The sequence below is a fragment of the Pan troglodytes genome, chromosome 8 (genome assembly GCF_028858775.2).
Source record: "Pan troglodytes isolate AG18354 chromosome 8, NHGRI_mPanTro3-v2.0_pri, whole genome shotgun sequence".
Classification (NCBI taxonomy): domain Eukaryota; kingdom Metazoa; phylum Chordata; class Mammalia; order Primates; family Hominidae; genus Pan; species Pan troglodytes.
The window spans coordinates 25,676,706-25,694,544 of record NC_072406.2 but is presented as its reverse complement, the minus strand read 5'-3'; the positions used below and the strand labels follow the sequence as shown (position 1 = coordinate 25,694,544).

At 48.0% G+C, this 17,839-nt stretch overlaps 1 protein-coding gene across 8 annotated transcripts in view; it reads right to left on the bottom strand.

Moving 5' to 3' along the window:
* Positions 1 to 17,839, bottom strand: part of CAMK1D (calcium/calmodulin dependent protein kinase ID) — a 486,590-nt gene that overhangs the window by 16,055 nt on the left and 452,696 nt on the right. For all 8 annotated transcript variants that reach the window (XM_016962641.3, XM_016962637.4, XM_016962640.3 and 5 more), the window contains 2 exons: positions 5,338 to 5,450; positions 3,316 to 3,394 (listed from right to left, as the gene is read on the bottom strand). In XM_016962641.3, the coding sequence (XP_016818130.1) occupies positions 3,316 to 3,394; positions 5,338 to 5,450 (192 nt within the window). The remainder of the gene's footprint in view (positions 1 to 3,315; positions 3,395 to 5,337; positions 5,451 to 17,839) is intronic.

Here is a 17,839-nt window from a genome sequence, read left to right as displayed (position 1 = left end):
CCAAAGGGCTGAGGAGCTCATCCACATGGGCAGTGAGTGGTGAAGCCAGGACTTAAGAGCCGAGCAGGCCAGGCCAGGCCCCTGCCCTGCCTGCCAGTTCCTGCCCTCCTTCCCAGTCTCATTTCCTGTCTCCTGCGTCCTCTCCTACTCTGGAATACCACGTGTTCATGGCACCATGAACGCACATGCAGTTTTAAGCTCCCGTGTTGTATGCCCAGACGCTCATCTGCCTGGAATTCCCTCCTCTTCCCGCTGGCCTGGGGGAAGCCTTCTCATGGTGTGGCACTCAGCAGGGGCTCCACCTCCTGCTGGGCCCTCTGTGCCCCTCTCCCAGCCTCCTCGGGAAAACTGACCTCTCCCTTCTTTGTTTTTTCCAAAATGTTTGGTGAAGGAGAGAGCAGGTGTTAACTGGCCTTTTTCCTGCCTTCTACAGAGCAAGTATGGATTATCAACAAGCCCTAGGCTCACATCCCTCCCTCTTTTATTGAGGTCATTTTTATTCTTTATAAGATAAATCTCAAAAGTCTTACAGCTTTAAAGGCCTAATATGTTTATAAAGTAAGAAAACCTTTATTACCTTTATCGTCGCATACTTTGACTACTGCCCAAAGTGACTTAAACAAAATTAAGACGATACACAATCACAACTGTCCACTTCTTCAGAATGTTCTTTCCTTCTCCCCCAAGCCTTTCCTTTCTTCCCCTTTTCTTCTCCTTCCAGTGTGATGGTGAAGGGAATTCATTTTGGAATCAGATAGTTCTGGCTGGAATCCTGGCTTTGCTATTAGCTAGCTGTGTAGTCTCGGCTAAGTTAATTTACCTTATTTTTTTTTTTTTTGGGACAGAGTCTCGCTCTGTGGCCCAGGCTGGAGCGCAGTGGCACCAACTTGGCTCACTGCAAGCTCCGCCTCCTGGATTCAAGTGATTTCCAGGCCTCAGCCTCCCCAGTAGCTGGGATTACAGGCACACACCACCATGTCCGGCTAATTTTTGTATTTTTAGTAGACACGGGGTTTCACCATGTTGGCCAGGCTGGTCTCGAACTCCTAACCTCAAGTGACCTACCCACCTTGGCCTCCCAAAGTGCTGGGATTACAGGCATAAGCCACCACTCCCAGCCATCTCTCTATTTCTTTATTTCTGAAATGAAAATACAACTTCACAGGGTTATTATAAAGGAAAAAAAGAAGACAATACATTAGAGCAATTAGCCCAGTGCTGGAATATAATAGAGACTCAATAAATGATAGGTGTTATACATTGAAATACTGTGAAATGGGGTCAGGACATTGTCTGTGAGCAGGTCCCCTTTAGAAGGCTGACCAGCACACAAGACCCCAGGGGAAATGCTACAGAGGATGGCGGGGCACACAGGGGGATGGTTTTCTGGAGTAATTTTAGGGGGATTTTCTCCTGATCTCAAGGTTCTGTCCATTTATTTTCATTATCTTTGGTATTTTACGACTCTCGGCATTTGTTTCACAATGGATGCTCGTGGTGCTTACATAACAATCACTACAGGCCAGCGCGGTGGCTCACACCTGTAATCCCAGCACTTTGGGAGGCCGAGGCAGGTGGATCACCTGAGGTCAGGAGTTTGAGACCACCCTGGCCAACATGGCGAAACCCTGTCTCTACTAAAAATACAAAAAATTAGCTGGGCATGGTGGCGCCTGTTAATCACAGCTACTTGCGGAGCTGAGGCAGGAGAATCCCTTGAATACAGGAGGCAGAGGCTGCAGTGAGCCGAGACTGCACCACTGCACTCCAGCCTGGGTGACGGAGACTCCACCTCAAACAAAACAAAACAAAACAAAACAATCGCTACAATTAACTAAGCATTTCTGATGGACCAGAGGGTTTCTGTGCTAAACCCTCTACATGCATTATCTCCGGTATTTCTTATGTCAGCCCTGCAAATTAGGTATTGTTATTCTCATTTTAACAACGAGGAAACAGAGGCTCACAAAAGTCAAGTGTAAACCTAGCATCGCAGCTAGCTGATAGTGAAGCTGGTTTCTAAATTAGTGGCACAAAAGCAAGGTAGCCTCACGCCCACTGCTGAAAATGTGTAGAATGCCATCAACTCTCAATTAGTCCCTCTCGAGTTGAAGAAACACAAATTCGAAAAGCATCTTAAAAGGAAAAAAATATGTAACTTCATTTAACTAATGAGTAATAAACTCAAGAAATAAAATTCCAATTGTAATGCTTCATTGGGCAATTACCTTCAATGTCTCTAAAGACTTTCTATAAAGTGCAAAAGCAGCGATCTTTTGCATACTGATATGGTTTGGCTCTGTCCCCACCCAAATCTCAGCTTGAATTCCCACGTGTTGTGGGAGGGACCTGGTGGGAGGTAATTGAATCACAGAGGCAAGTCTTTCCCATGCTGTTCTCGTGATAGTGAATAAGTCTCTCATGAGATCTGATGATTTTATAGAGGAGTGTTCCCCTGCACAAGCTCTCTCTTTTTGCCTGCTCCCATCCATGTAAGATATGACTTGCTACTCCTTGCCTTCCACCATGATTGTGAGGCCTCCCCAGCCACGTGGAACTGTGAGTCCAGTGAAACCTCCTCCTTTTGTAAATTGCCCAGTCTCGGGTATGTCTTTTTTTTTTTTTTTTTTTTTTTGAGACAGAGTTTTGCTCTTGTTGCCCAAACTGGAGTGCAATGGCACGATCTCAGCTCACTGCAATCTCCGACTCCTGAGTTCAAGCAATTCTCCTGCCTCAGCCTCATGAGTAGCTGGGATTACAGGCGCATGCCACTATGCCCAGCTAATTTTTTTTTGTATTTTTAGTAGAGACGGGGTTTCATCGTGTTAGCCAGGATGGTCTCAATCTCCTGACCTCAGGTGATCCACCCGCCTCAGCCTCTCAAAGTGCTGGGATTACAGGCGTGAGCCACCATGCCCAGCTAATTTTTTTGTATTTTTAGTAGAAATGGGGTTTCACCATGTTAGCCAGGCTGGTCTCGAACACCTGACCTTGTGATCCACCCACCTTGGCCTCCCAAAGTGCTGGGATTACAGGCGTGAGCCACCATGCCTGGCCTCTGGTATGTCTTTATCAGCAGCATGAAAATGGACGAATACACTTACTAACTTCTCATGGTGCTTCCAGCAGCTGTGTCCTGGGGGCACAAGAGTTCAAATGTTGGCTTGGGGAGAGGAGGAAAGTCACTGGCCAGAATGAGATGAAATCTGAATAATCCTGTGTGGATTTCATAAACGACAATGGCCAACAGGAAGTTTTGTGCCCCCCCGGGTGGCATTAAATGGTACGGTCTGCTGAGTGGGTGCATTTCCTTACCATGGGTGCCGAGCTGCCTGCTCACACGTGTATCTTTTATTCGGGTCCTTCTCCATCAGGTTCCGAATGAAGTCTTTTGCTGTTCAAAAAGAAGGCACAAGGGAAGGAATCACTTTGCGACTTGAGATGTGACAATATGATCCCACCAGATCTTCAGGAGGAGCGTGTGTAGCATGAAAAATATGAGACCAGCCCTCCACAGAGACTACTGTACCTTGGACACAAAGGCACCAGCGTGTGGGGAAAAGGAAAGCCAGGACTTGGCACTCTAGGGTGGCCCAGTAGTGAGGAGGTGGCCTGGGACCCTGACTTCCAGCTCCAAGGCCCTTACCTCTAGTAGCTAGTGATACCTTTGGTTGAGAGAAGAGAAGAAATATCTTTGTTATCATGTGCCTCTAATTAGTTCATCACTGCCTTAGACAACTGTTTTGGTGACATCATCTCCATGTGTTAAATGTGGCTGATTCAACTAAACCTACTGAGCACCTGCTCAGCCCATCAGGTCCTGGGGCCAGGTGCTGTGGATACCAAGTCCCCAGAAAGCACCATGTGTCGCCTACTTGGGCTATTACAAACCCTGGAGCAGGAAACTGCAATGCAGTGAGCTGTGCCCTGCTGGGGGAAGTGGGGGAGCACTTGGCAGCCCAGGAGAGGGGATGGCCCAGAAGACCCTGGGAAAGTGAGGGGCTGGGTGGCAGAACTGATGACATCATGGGTCAGGCCCCAAACCTGCTGCACTGCAGGGTGCGGCCCCTCAATGCCCACAGGACTGGGCTTCTGGGGGAAGGCTGTGCTCCTCTGAGCTCAGAAGAAAAATACTTCCCATGTGGCTCTTTCCCGTGAGCCTTGTACAACTATACTCCAGGCCCAGGTTTCCAAATGCTGAAGATGAAACCAAGGCATTTCCACTTAGGATGAAGTAACACAAATAATAACATGCTCTCTTTGAATAGCTCAAGGAGACTAGAACACATTGTCCCATTCATGATCTCATTTCATCCTTCTGCTATGCTCTATGGTAGAGATGGAATATTATTACCTGCCTCATCTTACCAGCGAGAAAACTGAGGCTTAGAGAGATTTCATTAATTTACACAGGCCTTGGTTTTGATCTTTATCCCTGATGAGGGAACAGTGAACTTCCCTAGGAACGTTTCAGAGTGGCATTTCAAATGCCGGCTCTGCTCCTTACTAGTTGTATGATTTTGGTGAAGTTATTTCACCTTCTGGGGCCTCGGTTTCCTCGTCTGTCAAATGGGGTTAATAGTTAATACCCGCCTGACAGGCTGTCCTGAGGACTGAGTGAGTTAGCACACATACAGAGCATCTTGTGCTCAGCATACAGTCAGCACTCAATAAATGTCAGCTACTACTGGTTTACTCCTGGAGCTCCCAGAACAGGGCATGGCTAGAAGAGGTGGATGAGTGGGTCCCCATCTCTCAGCGTGGCTCGAGCCGGATGTCCCAAGCTTGTCCTCTTTGTTTGCAAGTCAAACGCAAATATGTAGCTCATGAAGCTTTCTGAGAGCTGTTATGAACTGTCTGCTGTGAGTGTGTTAATCCCCCACAGTTCATATGCTGAAATCCCAACCAATGTGATGGTATTTGGAGATGGGACCTTTTAGGGGTAATTAGGTCATGAGGGTGCAGCCCTCATGAATGAGATTAGTGACCTTATCAAAGAGACTTGAGAGAGCTCTCTTGACCCTTTTGCCATGTGAGGACATGGTGAGAAGGACATAGTGAGAAGACAGCAGTCTATGAACCAGAAAGTGGGCCCTCACCAGATACTCAATGTGCTGGCGAATTGATCTTGGACTTCCCAGCCTCCAGAGCTGCGAGGAATAAATGTTTGCTGTTTGAGCCACCCAGTCTATGGTATCTTGTTACAGCAGCCAACCAAGACAGGACCCTCAGGACTGTTCTGAGCCCCCCAGGGTCCCCTGGGCCTGTCAGGGTCACGTGGTCTGGGTGTAAGTGTCACGGGGGCCGCCCACTGGGAGCTGCCTATGGGAGACCTACCAGAGTCGGAGATGTCATCCCAGTAGGGAGAGTCAAACTCATATTCCGCCTTGAGGATCTGCTCAAAGAGCTTGGAGTCATTTTCATCATAAAAAGGAGGGTAGCCGCAGAGCCTAGGAGACAAAATGGAGTAAAAGCTGGAACATCTGCCTAACCAGTGTGGTGACTGTACACTTTGCCTGGAAGGAAGAGACATTACCAACTGAGTTAAGAAAATCTGGCAAGGCACAGTGGCTCATGCAGGTAATCCCAGCAATTTGGGAGGCCAAGGCGGGCAGATCACTTGAGGCCAGGAGGTCCAGACCAGCCTGGCCAACATGGCGAAACCTCGTCTCTACTAAAAAATAAAAAAATAAAAAAAATCAGCTGACACAGTGTGGTGGCTGGTGCCTGTAATCCCAGCTACTTGGGAGGCTGAGGTGGGAGAGCCTCAAGGGAGAATCCTTGAGCCTGGGAGGTGGAGGTTCCAGTGAGCCTCCACTGCGCTCACTCGCATCACTGCGCTCTAGCCTGGGTGACAGAGTGAGACTCTGTCTCAGAAAAAAGAAAAGAAGAAAGAAAAAGAAAAAGAAAATCTGTACCGCGTGTGTTGCAAATATAATCTCAACCAAGAAAGCACACATTCCGCAAGGATAGATGACACAGGAGTAAAACTGCGATTTAATAAATAGCCAAAAGGGTCAACTCAGGTCATGATCAAAGGTAAATAACAACTATTGAAGTCCCCCTTAACTCTCTGCACAGAATTAACCACAGAATCCCACACGCCCTAAAAACCTAACAGACAGCCTTCTTCACATAAATGTTATTGATCTTACTGTATGTAATACTGTCCCTAACAGAGGATGAGCTGATGGAGAAAACAAACAAAATATATGTTTAATATCCATTTCAGGGCCCTTCCAGGTTCATTTTATTTCAGAAATCACCAGAGGAAGAAAATGAAATTTTATGACATTGAGTTTCAAGTTGCCACAAGACACCATAACCTGCACATTGTCACGCACATAACCTGCACATCAGCACACTACCATGCCCAGACTGAGTATGCGGAGGGTTGTGGTTTTGCCCATTAACATGCAGTAAGTATCAGCAGGGCTGACAGATGTTGTAAGCCTACAATATCATAATACTACCCATTTTTCCATGGATCCATTTCAAGGTTGATTTTTAACAGATCATATTGATGCTGGTGCAAGGGACTTATAATTTGGAGTTCTGGTGGGACAACAGGCATCTGACACACATAATGGGAGTGGAAATTCTGATTAACTAGACCCACTACAATTCATTCCGTAAAATCATGGATTCTCATTTCAGTTCTGAAATCAGTTTCAATGCTACTTTTACCACTGATGCATTTTTTTGGACCAAAATTTCCTTCCCTGAAAACACGAGGGGCTGGCCTAGAAAACCCCTAATATTTTTTCCAGCTTTAAGATACCGTGGCTCTATGATTCAGTTTGGCTGGCTAAAACACTCAGGAAAAGACCTAGAACATGCTTGGGGCCCGTGTGGAGGCAGGGGCTGGCCTTGGTTTACAATGGACAGCCAGGAAGAGGTGGGCCTAAGGCTGCAGGAAGGCGGAGCTTGATTCCAGAAGGCCAGGAGCAATGCAGCATGGTGCAGAACTTGCTTCTCGTGCTGCGACAGCCCAGAGGGTGGCAGCCACGATGGCAGTTCTTTTTTTTTTCTTTCTTTCTTGAGACAGAGTCTCCCTCTGTCACCCAGGCTGGAGGGCAATGGCGTGATCACAGCTCACTGCAACCTCTACCTCCTGGGTTCCAGCTATTATTCTGCCTCAGCCTCCCGAGTAGCTGGGATTACAGGTGCCTGCCAGCATGCTGGGCTAATTTTTGTATTTTTAGTAGAGATGGAGTTTCGCCATGTAGGCCAGGCTGGTCTCGAACTCCTGACCTCAGGTGATCCACCCTCCTCGGCCTCCCAAAGTGCTGGGATTACAGGCGTGAGCCACTGAGCCCGGCCCATGGTGGGAGCTCTGACCCAAACAAGCCCTGAATTGTACCACATAGATCAACATTGTTCAACACACAGCCACAGCCTAGGGACCAGTCTAATGAGAACAAATTAACAAGAATCAACAGAGCGCAGGACTGCGAGGGATTAGGCTGTCAGCACACAAGAAATGCAATACAGGTTAGAAACACCACCTCGGTACCGCCATTCCTCAGCTGTTCCTCCCGTGGGACGCACATCGCCAGCCACCGCTGCGCAGGGGCGTGCCTGATGACATTTTTAAAGGCTGTGAGACATTCTGTGGGCCCATAAGAATCAAAATAATCTCTCCCCACAAGGTTGCCTTAGGGACTAAGAGCCTGGAAAATTTCATTTTTAAAGATGTGCTGCTTTTAGTGAAATGAACAAGAGCCAGGGCTTCCGAAACCACCAGGCACATAGTTCACTGCCCACGGAAATCCCGGAGCCCCAAGATGGGTCTGTCCATTTCTCCCACGATGAGGATGCAGGCAAAATGAAATGTGCATATTAGGAAACGCAGACAGAGCAAAATGTTAGTTCATCTTGGAGAAAAAACTAAATTCTAGATATGTGAGGTTTTTGTTTATTTACAACCGCGTGTGTTTTTCTTTAGGGTTTGGCTTTCTTTGCAAGGAAAAAATTCTTCAAGAAAATTCCGAGAAACATTTATTCTCCGGGTGCCAGTTTTTTAAATGTATATTCCAGTTTCTTCTGGTCTTAGCTCTTTTTTCTTTCCGTGTTTTTGTATTATAGGATATTGTGTTTATGTGGCTGAACTGAGGACACAGGAAAAGGACATGGATTGAGCTTGGAGCCTAAGTAAGTCAAAATTAAGAAAAAAGATTTAAAAGTAAGGATTGTAAAATAACAGAAGGACAAACAGAAGTTACAAAATCTTCCTTAGATCTAGAAATTTCAGAGAGCTCCCTGGCCAAGCTATGTCATTAGCAGGTTTGTGTGGAGGTGATCTAACAGAAGTAACAACCTTGGGCTGTTTAACTTGATATACAGAGGACTTCTGTGACCATGGGGCCGCCCATTCACACTGGTAATCCCAGGCTTATTAACGAATGTTCCAGAAGTGTGGCTTCTTTTACATATCCAACCCTTTAAATAATCTACAAATTATATCGCCAAGGGTCCTCAAAGGCAATAATGCCTTTCCCAATTTTTCTAGGCTTCAAAGTTCCTGATTCAGAATAACACTGGCATTTGCAACTGTCACACCCAATCAAGGCAATTCACCTTCAAAGCACTCTTCACTGCCTCCATCCCAGCCTCGGGTCTGTCTTCTAGGAAGAACTCTTACATCTTACTGTCTTTCCTGTTGCCTTTTCCCCCTCTCCCCTCAGCCCCCTGGGTCTAGAGGTGCTCACAGCTCAGCTGCAATGAGGCCCAGGGTCACGGGTGCTATTCCTTGTGGTTCCCACACCTCCCTTTTCGTATACGGTCCTTGCACATCCCTCTTTTTAAAGGCAAAGAAACCAACATGCAGAAAAATCAGGGCTTGAGCCTATTCTGTCGGATTTTTAGGCCTGTGTTCTTAACTATTTTGCTCATGCACTAAAGGGAGGGGACTCAAGAATTGAACTTCGGGCGTTGAAGTCAATCTGACTTTGTGTTTTCTCTGTGGGGCGTTTGGTTTGCTCTACCTGCCCCTGCATTTGCAAGTGGAACCCTCTGATGGGACCCTGCCTCTCCGCCCCCATCTCCCACAGGCAGGGTCTAACAAATAAGATGCTACCTGGGCCGGGTGTGGTGGCTCACGCCTGTAATCCCAACACTTTGGGAGGCCAAGGCGAGGAGATCACCTGAGGTCAGGAGTTCAAGACCAGCCTGGCCAACATGGTGAAACCCGGTCTCTGCTAGAAATACCAAAATTAGCTGGGCGTGGTGGCGGGTGCCTGTAATCCCAGCTACACGGGAGGCTTAGGCAGGAGAATTGCTTGAACCCAGGAGGCGGAGGTTGCAGTGAGCTGAGATCACACCACTGCACTCCAGCCTGGGCAACAAAGCGAGACTCCATCAAAAAAAAAAAAAAAAAAAAAAAAAGTGGTGCTAGGGCAGTACCAGCCACAGCCACATGGGACACCAGGCAGTGACTGTTATATTTTATTTTGTGGTAAGGACACTTAACATGTGATCCACCCTCCTAACACCTTTTTTTTTTTTTTTTTTTAATGAGACAGGGTCTTTCTCTGTCACCCAGACTGGAATGCAGAGGTGCAATCTTGGCCCACTGCACCCTCCCATCTCCCAGACTCAAGCCATCCTCCTGCCTCAGGCTCCCAAGTAGCTGGGACTACAGGTGCATGTCACCATGCCCAGCTACTTTTTTTTTTTGTAGAGACAGGGTTTTGCCACGTGGCCTAGGCTGGTCTCGAACTCCTGGGCTCAATCCACCTGCCTCTGCCTCCCAAAGTGCTGAGATTACAGGTGTGAGCCACTGTGCCTGGCATCTTAACACATCTTTAAGTGTACACTACAGTACTGTTGACTATAGGTGCAATGTAGCACGGGAGGTCTCTCAAACACATTTATCTTGCTTCACTGAAACTGTATACCCAGTGATTAGTAACTCCTCATGTCTCTCCCTCCAGTCCCTGGCAGCCACCATTTCCACTCTTTCATTCTATGAGTTTGACTATTCTAGATACTTGGTATAAGTGGGATCCTGCATTATATGTCTTTCTATGCCTGGCTTGTTTCACTTAGCACTGTGTCAATGTCCTCAAGGTTCACCCATGTTGTCACATGTTGCAGAATTCCCTCCTTTTTAAAGGCTGAATAGTATTCCATTATATGCATCTACCGCAGTTTCTTTAACCACTCATATGTTCATGGACACTTAGCTATTCAGCTATTGTTCATATTGTGCTATGAACATGGGAGTGTTAATCTCTCTTCAGTATCTTGATTTCTGTTTTTTTGGAATTGCTAGATTATATATGGTAGCTCTATTTTTAATCTTCTGAGGAATTGCCACACTGTTTTCCATAGAGTCTACACCCACACATCCTCCCCAGCCCTTGCCTTTTTGATTTCTCAATGACATACAAATGGTCAACAGGCATGTGAAAAAATGCTCAATATCACTAATCATCACGGAAGTGCAAATCAAAACCATAAGGAGATGCCACTTCCCACCTGTTAGGATGGCTATTATCAGGCAGTGATTTTTAAAAAGTATTTCTGTATGGATTTCTCTTTTTTTTGAGACAGAGTTTCACTCTGTTGCCAAGGCTAGAGTGCAGTGGCTCAGTCTTGGCTCACTGCAACCTCTGCCTGCTGGGTTCAAGTAATTCTCCTGCCTCAGCCTCCTGCGTACCTGGGATTACAGGTGCGCACCACCACACCTGGCTAATTTTTGTATTTTTAGTAGAGATGGGGTTTCACCATGTTGGCCAGGCTGATCTCAAACTCCTGGCCTCAAGTGATTCACCCACCTAAAGCTCCCAAAGTGCTGGGATTACAGGGATGAGCCACCACACCCAGCCCTGTATGGATCTTATAGTATTTCACAGTTTTCGTTTTGTTTATTTGTTTGTTTTTTGAGAAGGAGTTTCGCTCTTGTTGCCCAGGTTGGAGTGCAGTAGCGCGATCTTGGCTCACCGAAACCTCCACCTCCTGGGTTCAAGCGATTCTCCCGCGTCAGCATCCAGAGTAGCTGGGATTATAGGCACCTTGCCACTACACCCGGCATTTTTTGTATTTTTAGTAAAGATGAGGTTTCACCATGTTGGCCAGGCTGGTCTCAAACTCCTGACCTCAGGTGACCCACCCAACTCGGCCTCCCAAAGTGCTGCTGTGAGCCACTGTGCTCAGCCGCTGTCTTCATTTTTAATCAGCCGACACACACATAGTTACTTGGTGCCTCCTGGCCTACGCAGGCCTACCTAGGCCAGGAGGAGGTATACCAAGCACTCACACGTCAAGTATTTGTGTTGCACCTACTATATACCAGATACTGAGTTTGATACTGGAAATACAATGCTAAGTTAAGAACCAGTTTCTGCCTTCAAGAGCTCAGAGTGGGTGACAGAGGCACATAAAGAGATAATAATGACATGGGTGACAGTAACAATAGAAATCTGCAGAGGCTATTCTGGGTATACAAGGGCGTGCAAGCCAAGCAGCTTTGTGGGAGTGGAGGAAGTGGATGCCTATGCCCTATCTCAGGGGATGAGCAGGAATTTTACGGGAGAAACAGGTGGGCTGCCGGCAGGAGTGGCTGCCCAGGAATAAGAGCATGGGGCGTAAAACAGCAGTTTATTCGAGCATGGAAGAGCAGCTTGCTGCTGCGGTGCGGCATGTGAGCTGGTGTGCAGCTAGAGCTGAGGTGAGGCCCGGCAGGGCTGTATTCCCCACCCTAAGGTGGGTGGTCTACCTTGCAGGTAGAAGGAAGCCCCTGAATGGTGTAGACAGAGGGGCGATAGGGACAACTGGCTTTGCAGCAGAGATGTGGCGGGTTTGAGGCAGGAAGACAAGTGGCCAACTTGCTGCAGCCAGAGGAGACGGGGGGGCCTGCAGTGGAGCTGGACGGAGGAACGGACAGTTCAGACAGAACCGGGCAGATCTGGTGTAGGACGGTGTAAACAGTGAAGGCCAGGATGCCTCAAAGGTCCCCAGCATGGACTACAGATGATGCCCACTGTGTGAAGAATGCAGGACAAGGAGCAGGTAGCCGGGGTGGCCTGGCTGTTATCAACCACAGCACCTGGTAATTCCAGCTCCCTCTTCAGTGGACGCTGCCTGCTCAGAGAGGGGGCTCCAGGCAGTTCTTTGAAGGCGGGGTGAGTAGGAGAGAGGGCAGCTGAGCCAACTCCCTGAGGCAGCCCCATCCCTGGTAATTAACTCTGATAACTACACTGGATCTTGCCTAGATTTCAACTGAACACTAAAAGAAAGCAGGGAAGAGGGCACAGCATGGGCCAGGAGGAGAGATCTCCACTCAGTGGTGAGGCTGTGAGAGGAACCCACGCTTGCGGCCGCGTCAGTGCTAGGCCTTCCAGTTCATTCCACACGAAGCTGTGCAACAAATCTCTCTTCCTTAAGGCAACTGGAGAGAATGTGTTCCATGCACCCAGAACTGCCAACATCCCACAAAGGATATCAACGAGTGATTCCTTTCATGCCGGGCAGAGCTGGACCAGGTACATGTGAGAGATTCAGGTGAAGGTAGCCAGCAGGCAGCTGGAGTTAGAGGCCTGATGCCAGGGACAGGTGTATCATGGGGGTGCTGGAATACAGCCATCAGCACATGCATGAAAACCGGGACAGCAGATAAGGTCACTCAGAGCAGATAAGATCACTCAGCTCAGGGGTCGCACACAGACCCTCTACAGACCTGATCTGGCCCATTATGTGTTTGGCCAGCAGCGATTTCAAACAGATGTGACTTTGAGTGACCAGAGACAGGTGTTGATCTAGCCAGATCGCCACAGCCCCCAAAGTCCCCACGGTCTTGGCATATTCAAGCATGTATGTATGTGGATGGGGACCAGACTCAAATTCCCTGGAAGCCTGGCATGGCTGGCTGGCTGGGTAAGAACAGCTAATTTATCCACTTCTTTTTGTGTGCCAGCAAGCCCCTGGCATGGACAAAAATCACCTAGCTGATTACACATTAGGTCATCTCCCTGGTCCTCCACCTGCTCAGTTGGTGACTTTGAGTCAAGGATCAAGGGTGGAGCTCGGGAGAAGGACACTTTGAAAGGGGGAGGAGCCTCAACACGGTTAGGCCCTGCTGGGCTGCAGAGCTGCAAAAGGGACGCAAAAGGGGCGAGCCCTGCTGGCCAGGGCCCAGAGGCTGGACGCTATGGAGCAGGTGGATTCCTCCTCCACAGCTGCTGCAGGAAGGCAGGGAAGAGAGAGCAGTCTGACAGGTAATCAGGGAAGGCTCCCGGGAGGAGGTGTGACCTGCATCTACAGCAGTGATTCAGGCTGGGAAGCTTACATTAATAAAACCGCCTGTCAGGGACTCCTCTGGCTGTCACCAAAGACTGAGCACTGACCAGGTCCCAGGCATGGGACAGACGGTCTGAGTCCCTATTCTCATGCCATTTACATTCTAGTTGGGGGTCAGGGGGACAGATACCCAACACTAACCTTCAAAATAAACAGGAAGTGTAAAAAATACCCAGAAAAGGTCATTTGGAGCTGGTCAGGGGAAGCCTTGCATCCTCAATTGAGAAAATTCCTTTCTACACACCGTTCTCTGTGCCCAGGGCTGCTCTTCTCCCACTGTGCACAGACGTGACCTGCTCTGCCCCAAAGCCCCATGCACGGGTCTATGCTCAGTGATGTCTTTCTTGATCCCACCCGGCCAGGGCAGGCCCCCAGCTTGGTGTTCTCCAAGTTTCCTAGGCACCATCATCGTGGCATGCATGTTGGTTTCTGTCTATGTCCCATTGTCTTCTCTGATACAGTCTGAGCCCTCCAAGGGTGGTGATGCCTCATTCCTTTTTGCAACCCTGGTCCTATACCAGTACACAGCATGTGCTCAGCAAAAGGTGGCTGGATGCCCGAGTCGTTAAATGCCTGTGTTTCAAGGACTGCCACCCCAACCCGACTCGGTCCCTCTCCAAACAGTTCTCATTCTTCACAGTCCAGCCCACCTCCCTCTTGGGTTCTCTTAAGAAATGTAAAGATATCGGCCTATTGGCCAGGCGCGGTGGCTCATGCCTGTAATCCTAGCACTTTGGGAGGCCGAGGTGGGTGGATTGCTTGAGGTCAGGAGTTTGAGACCGGCCTGACCAACATGGTAAAACCCCATCTCCACTAAAAATATAAAATTAGCCGAGCATGGTGGCACACGCCTGTAATCCCAGCTACTCGGGAGGCTGAGGAAGGAGAATCACTTGAACCTGGGAGGTGGAGTTTGCAGTGAGCTGAGATCGTGCACTGCACTCTAGCCTGGGTGACAAGAGCAAAACTCTGTGTTTAAAAAAAAAAAAAAAAAGAAATGTAAAGATATTATGGCTTATTATCATGATTATAATGTTTACCTTCCCACCTTGGTAATAAGTCCCTGAAGGACAAAGACTGTGCTATATCTAGTATTTCTTTTTTTTGAGACAGTCTCATTCTGTTGCCAGGCTGGTGTGCAGTGGCGCAATCTTGGCTCACTGCAACCTCTACCTCCTGGGTTCAAGCAATTCTCCTGCCTCAGCCTCCCGAGTAGCTGGGACTACAGGTGTGCGCCACCACACCAAGCTAATTTTTGTATTTTTAGTAGAGACGGGGTTTCACCATGTTGGCCAGGATGGTCTCGATCTTCTGACCTCGTGATCCGCCTACGTCGGCCTCCCAAAGTGCTGGGATTACAGGCGTGAGCCACCGCACCCGGCCTAGTATTTTTTTTGTATCTTTCTTTTTTTTTTTTTTTTCTTGAGACAGGGTCTAGCTTTATCATCCAGGTTGGAGTGCAGTGGCATGATCATAGCTCACTGCAGCCTTGAACTCCCAGGCTCATACAATCCTCCTGCCTCAACTTCCTGAGTAGTGGGAACCACAGGCGTGCACCACCATACTGGGCTAATTTTTTTTTTTTTTTTGGTACAGGCAGGGTCTTGCTGTGTTGCCCAGGCTGGTCTCAAACTCCTAGGCTCAAGAGATCCTCCCACCTTGGCCTCCCCAAATCCTGGGATTGCAGGTATGAGCCATCATACTCAGCCTGTATCTCTCATTAGCACTCAATAGTATTTATTTATTTATTTATTTGAGACGGAGTCTCACTCTGTCGCCCAGGCTGGAGTACAATGGTGCAATCTCCACCTCCTGAGTTCAAGCGATTCTCCCACCCCATCTTCCCAAGTACCTGGGATTACAGGTACCCACCACCACGCCTGGCTAATTTTTGTATGTTTAGTAGAGATGGGGTTTCACCACGTTGACCAGGCTGGTCTTGAACTCCTGACCTCAGGTAATCCGCCCACCTCTGCCTCCCAAAGTGCTGGGATTACATGTGTGAGCCACTGCGCCTGGCCTCGATACTATTTAATGAATATTTGTCGATTGATTAGTCTTTGATGAACAAGAAATACTTTGTGTGAAATATTTATGCTTGTGTGTGTGTACTGACTTAAGAAGTTGTACTGAACATCCCAAAATAGGTGTTTACCCTGAAAAAGGAAAATCGAACCAAATTTTCCCAAGTGTAGTACTTTTTCAGTTATTTTTGCAGTAAAGCCTTCTGATGGCCAATGGTATCCACTGTAAATGACACCCCTCAAGGCAGACTGGAATGAACACAAGGAAACTTCAACAAATGTGCCCTGGGCCCACCCCCTCCAGGGCCCCAACAACGGCCTCCAGGGACTTGCTTGCTGCGCAGCTCCTCCCACCAGCAACTGCCCAGCAGATGACACAGTTGACAGGTGGCGCCTCCCGCTCCCAGCCTGAGTCCTCAAATCAGAAGCTGAAAAGTATGTTTGAAGAAGTGCTTTTCACAGTAGGGGGATTCACACAGTCAAAGATTTTATTCTGGGGTCCAGAAGCTATCACCTGGTCCAACCCCTTGTTTAAGAGACAGGGAAAGTGAGTCCCAGGGAGCTGAAGAAGAGTCCTGGGCATCTGTCCAGAGCTCTGGTCTAGAAAAAAACAAAGGCTACTTCAAGCCAATTCTATACACACACACAGAGTTATTATTATTATTTTTTTTTTTGAGACGGAGTCTCCCTCTGTTACCCAGGCTGGAGTGCAATGGCGTGATCTCGGCTCACTGCAACCTCTGCCTCCTAGGTTCAAGTGATTTTCCTGCCTCAGCCTCCCGAGTAGCTGGGCTAATTTTTGTATTTTTAGTAGAGATGGGGTTTCACCGTGTTGGCCAGGCTGGTCTCGAACTCCTGACCTCAAGTGACCTGCCCGCCTCAGCCTCCCAAAGTGCTGGGATTACAGGTGTGAGCCACACCCACACTTGGCCAATTCTACAGATACTGACAGAGCACTGGTGTTGTGTGAAATGCTGATCATGGAGCAGTGAGTAAGACAGACCCAGGTCTTGCCCCTCAGGGTTCCATAGTCCAGCCTTATTTAAATGGGACAGTGGAACATTTACTTTTCTACAATAGAGAAACCACTTCTAGTGAATGTGTCCTATAAACGTTAATAACCACATCTACCATGTACGGAGCTGTCACCGTGCCAGGCACTGGGCTATGTAATTTACATATATTATTGTCTTATTTAATGCATAGTTCTAAGTTTTTCAATCTTCAATTTCCAGATGAGGAATTAAATGCATGAAAGATTAGGCTACTTGCTTACATCTAAGGGACAGCACAGAATTTTAGTCTCTTTGTCCAACTCCAGAGCCAGGTCATATTAACCTTTAGGACCTCCATCCAGATGTGCCACTGCAAAGATGGGGAAACACCACACCTGCATGTTCTCTTTCAGAACCTGCCTCTGCAGTCAGACGGTCATGATTTTTCTGTATCATACTTTTAGAAACACAGCCAGAGACGAGGCCACGTGACCTGCCAAAGAAATGAAGAACAGGCGGGGGCGGGGGCTCACGCCTGTAATCCCAGCACTTTGGGAGGCCACGGTGGACGGATCATGAGGTCAGGAGTTCAAGACCAGCCTGGCCAACATGGTGAAACCCCATCTCTACTAAAAATACAAAAAATTAGCCAGGCGTGGTGGCACGCAGCTGTAATCCCAGCTACTCGGGAGGCTGAGGCAGGAGAATTGCTTGAACCCAGGAGGCGGAGGTTACAGTGAGCTGAGATTGTGCCACTGCACTCCAGCCTGGGCGACAGAGCAAGACTCTGTCTCAAAAAAAAGAAAGAAATGAAGAACAGCCCAGAAGTCTTGCAGTTCCAAAATCAATGTGGAATGTTCTACCCAGTCTGCATTTCTGAAGACAGATGGGAGGAGAATGGCCAGGATCGTGATGGCCCTGTCTGTGGAGAAAGGGCCTGGAGAAAAATGAGACTGCGTCTATACTGAGAAAATCCCAACAGGATGGAGAAGCCTTTTTCAGCGCTATGCTCCCATGCAAAGCTGCAAGAGGATACAAAGGCAAAAGAGTTCCCTCTGGCGAGACCTTGCAGGGCTCTGTGAGGCTGGCCAGGGGACAGGAGTGCCTTGCTGATGGGGAGAAATTGGAAAATAATAGATATAAGTGAATTTTCTAAACACCTGTGAAAGTGCTGACACTTATTTTAAAATATTTTATGAAAAAATATTTGAACGTAGCAGTTCACACTGATAACTGAATAATCATTAGTTAATGGCAACCCAGAACTCTCTGTTTTAATCCAACTGGGAGAAAAGGCCATGAAGGAGAATAGAAATGATTTTTTCAAGGCAATAGGGTGACTTTTTCCTTGTGTGGCAAGTCTTCCTCAGCCAGGAAGTCAGAGGAAAGGAGACACAGGTGCAGAGCCTAGCTCCATCAGGAACTGTGTGAGTGACACTGGGGAAATGAGTCACCCACTCTGAGTCCAGTTTATTCTGTGAATGGGGATAACGACATCCACTTTATATAAATATTGGA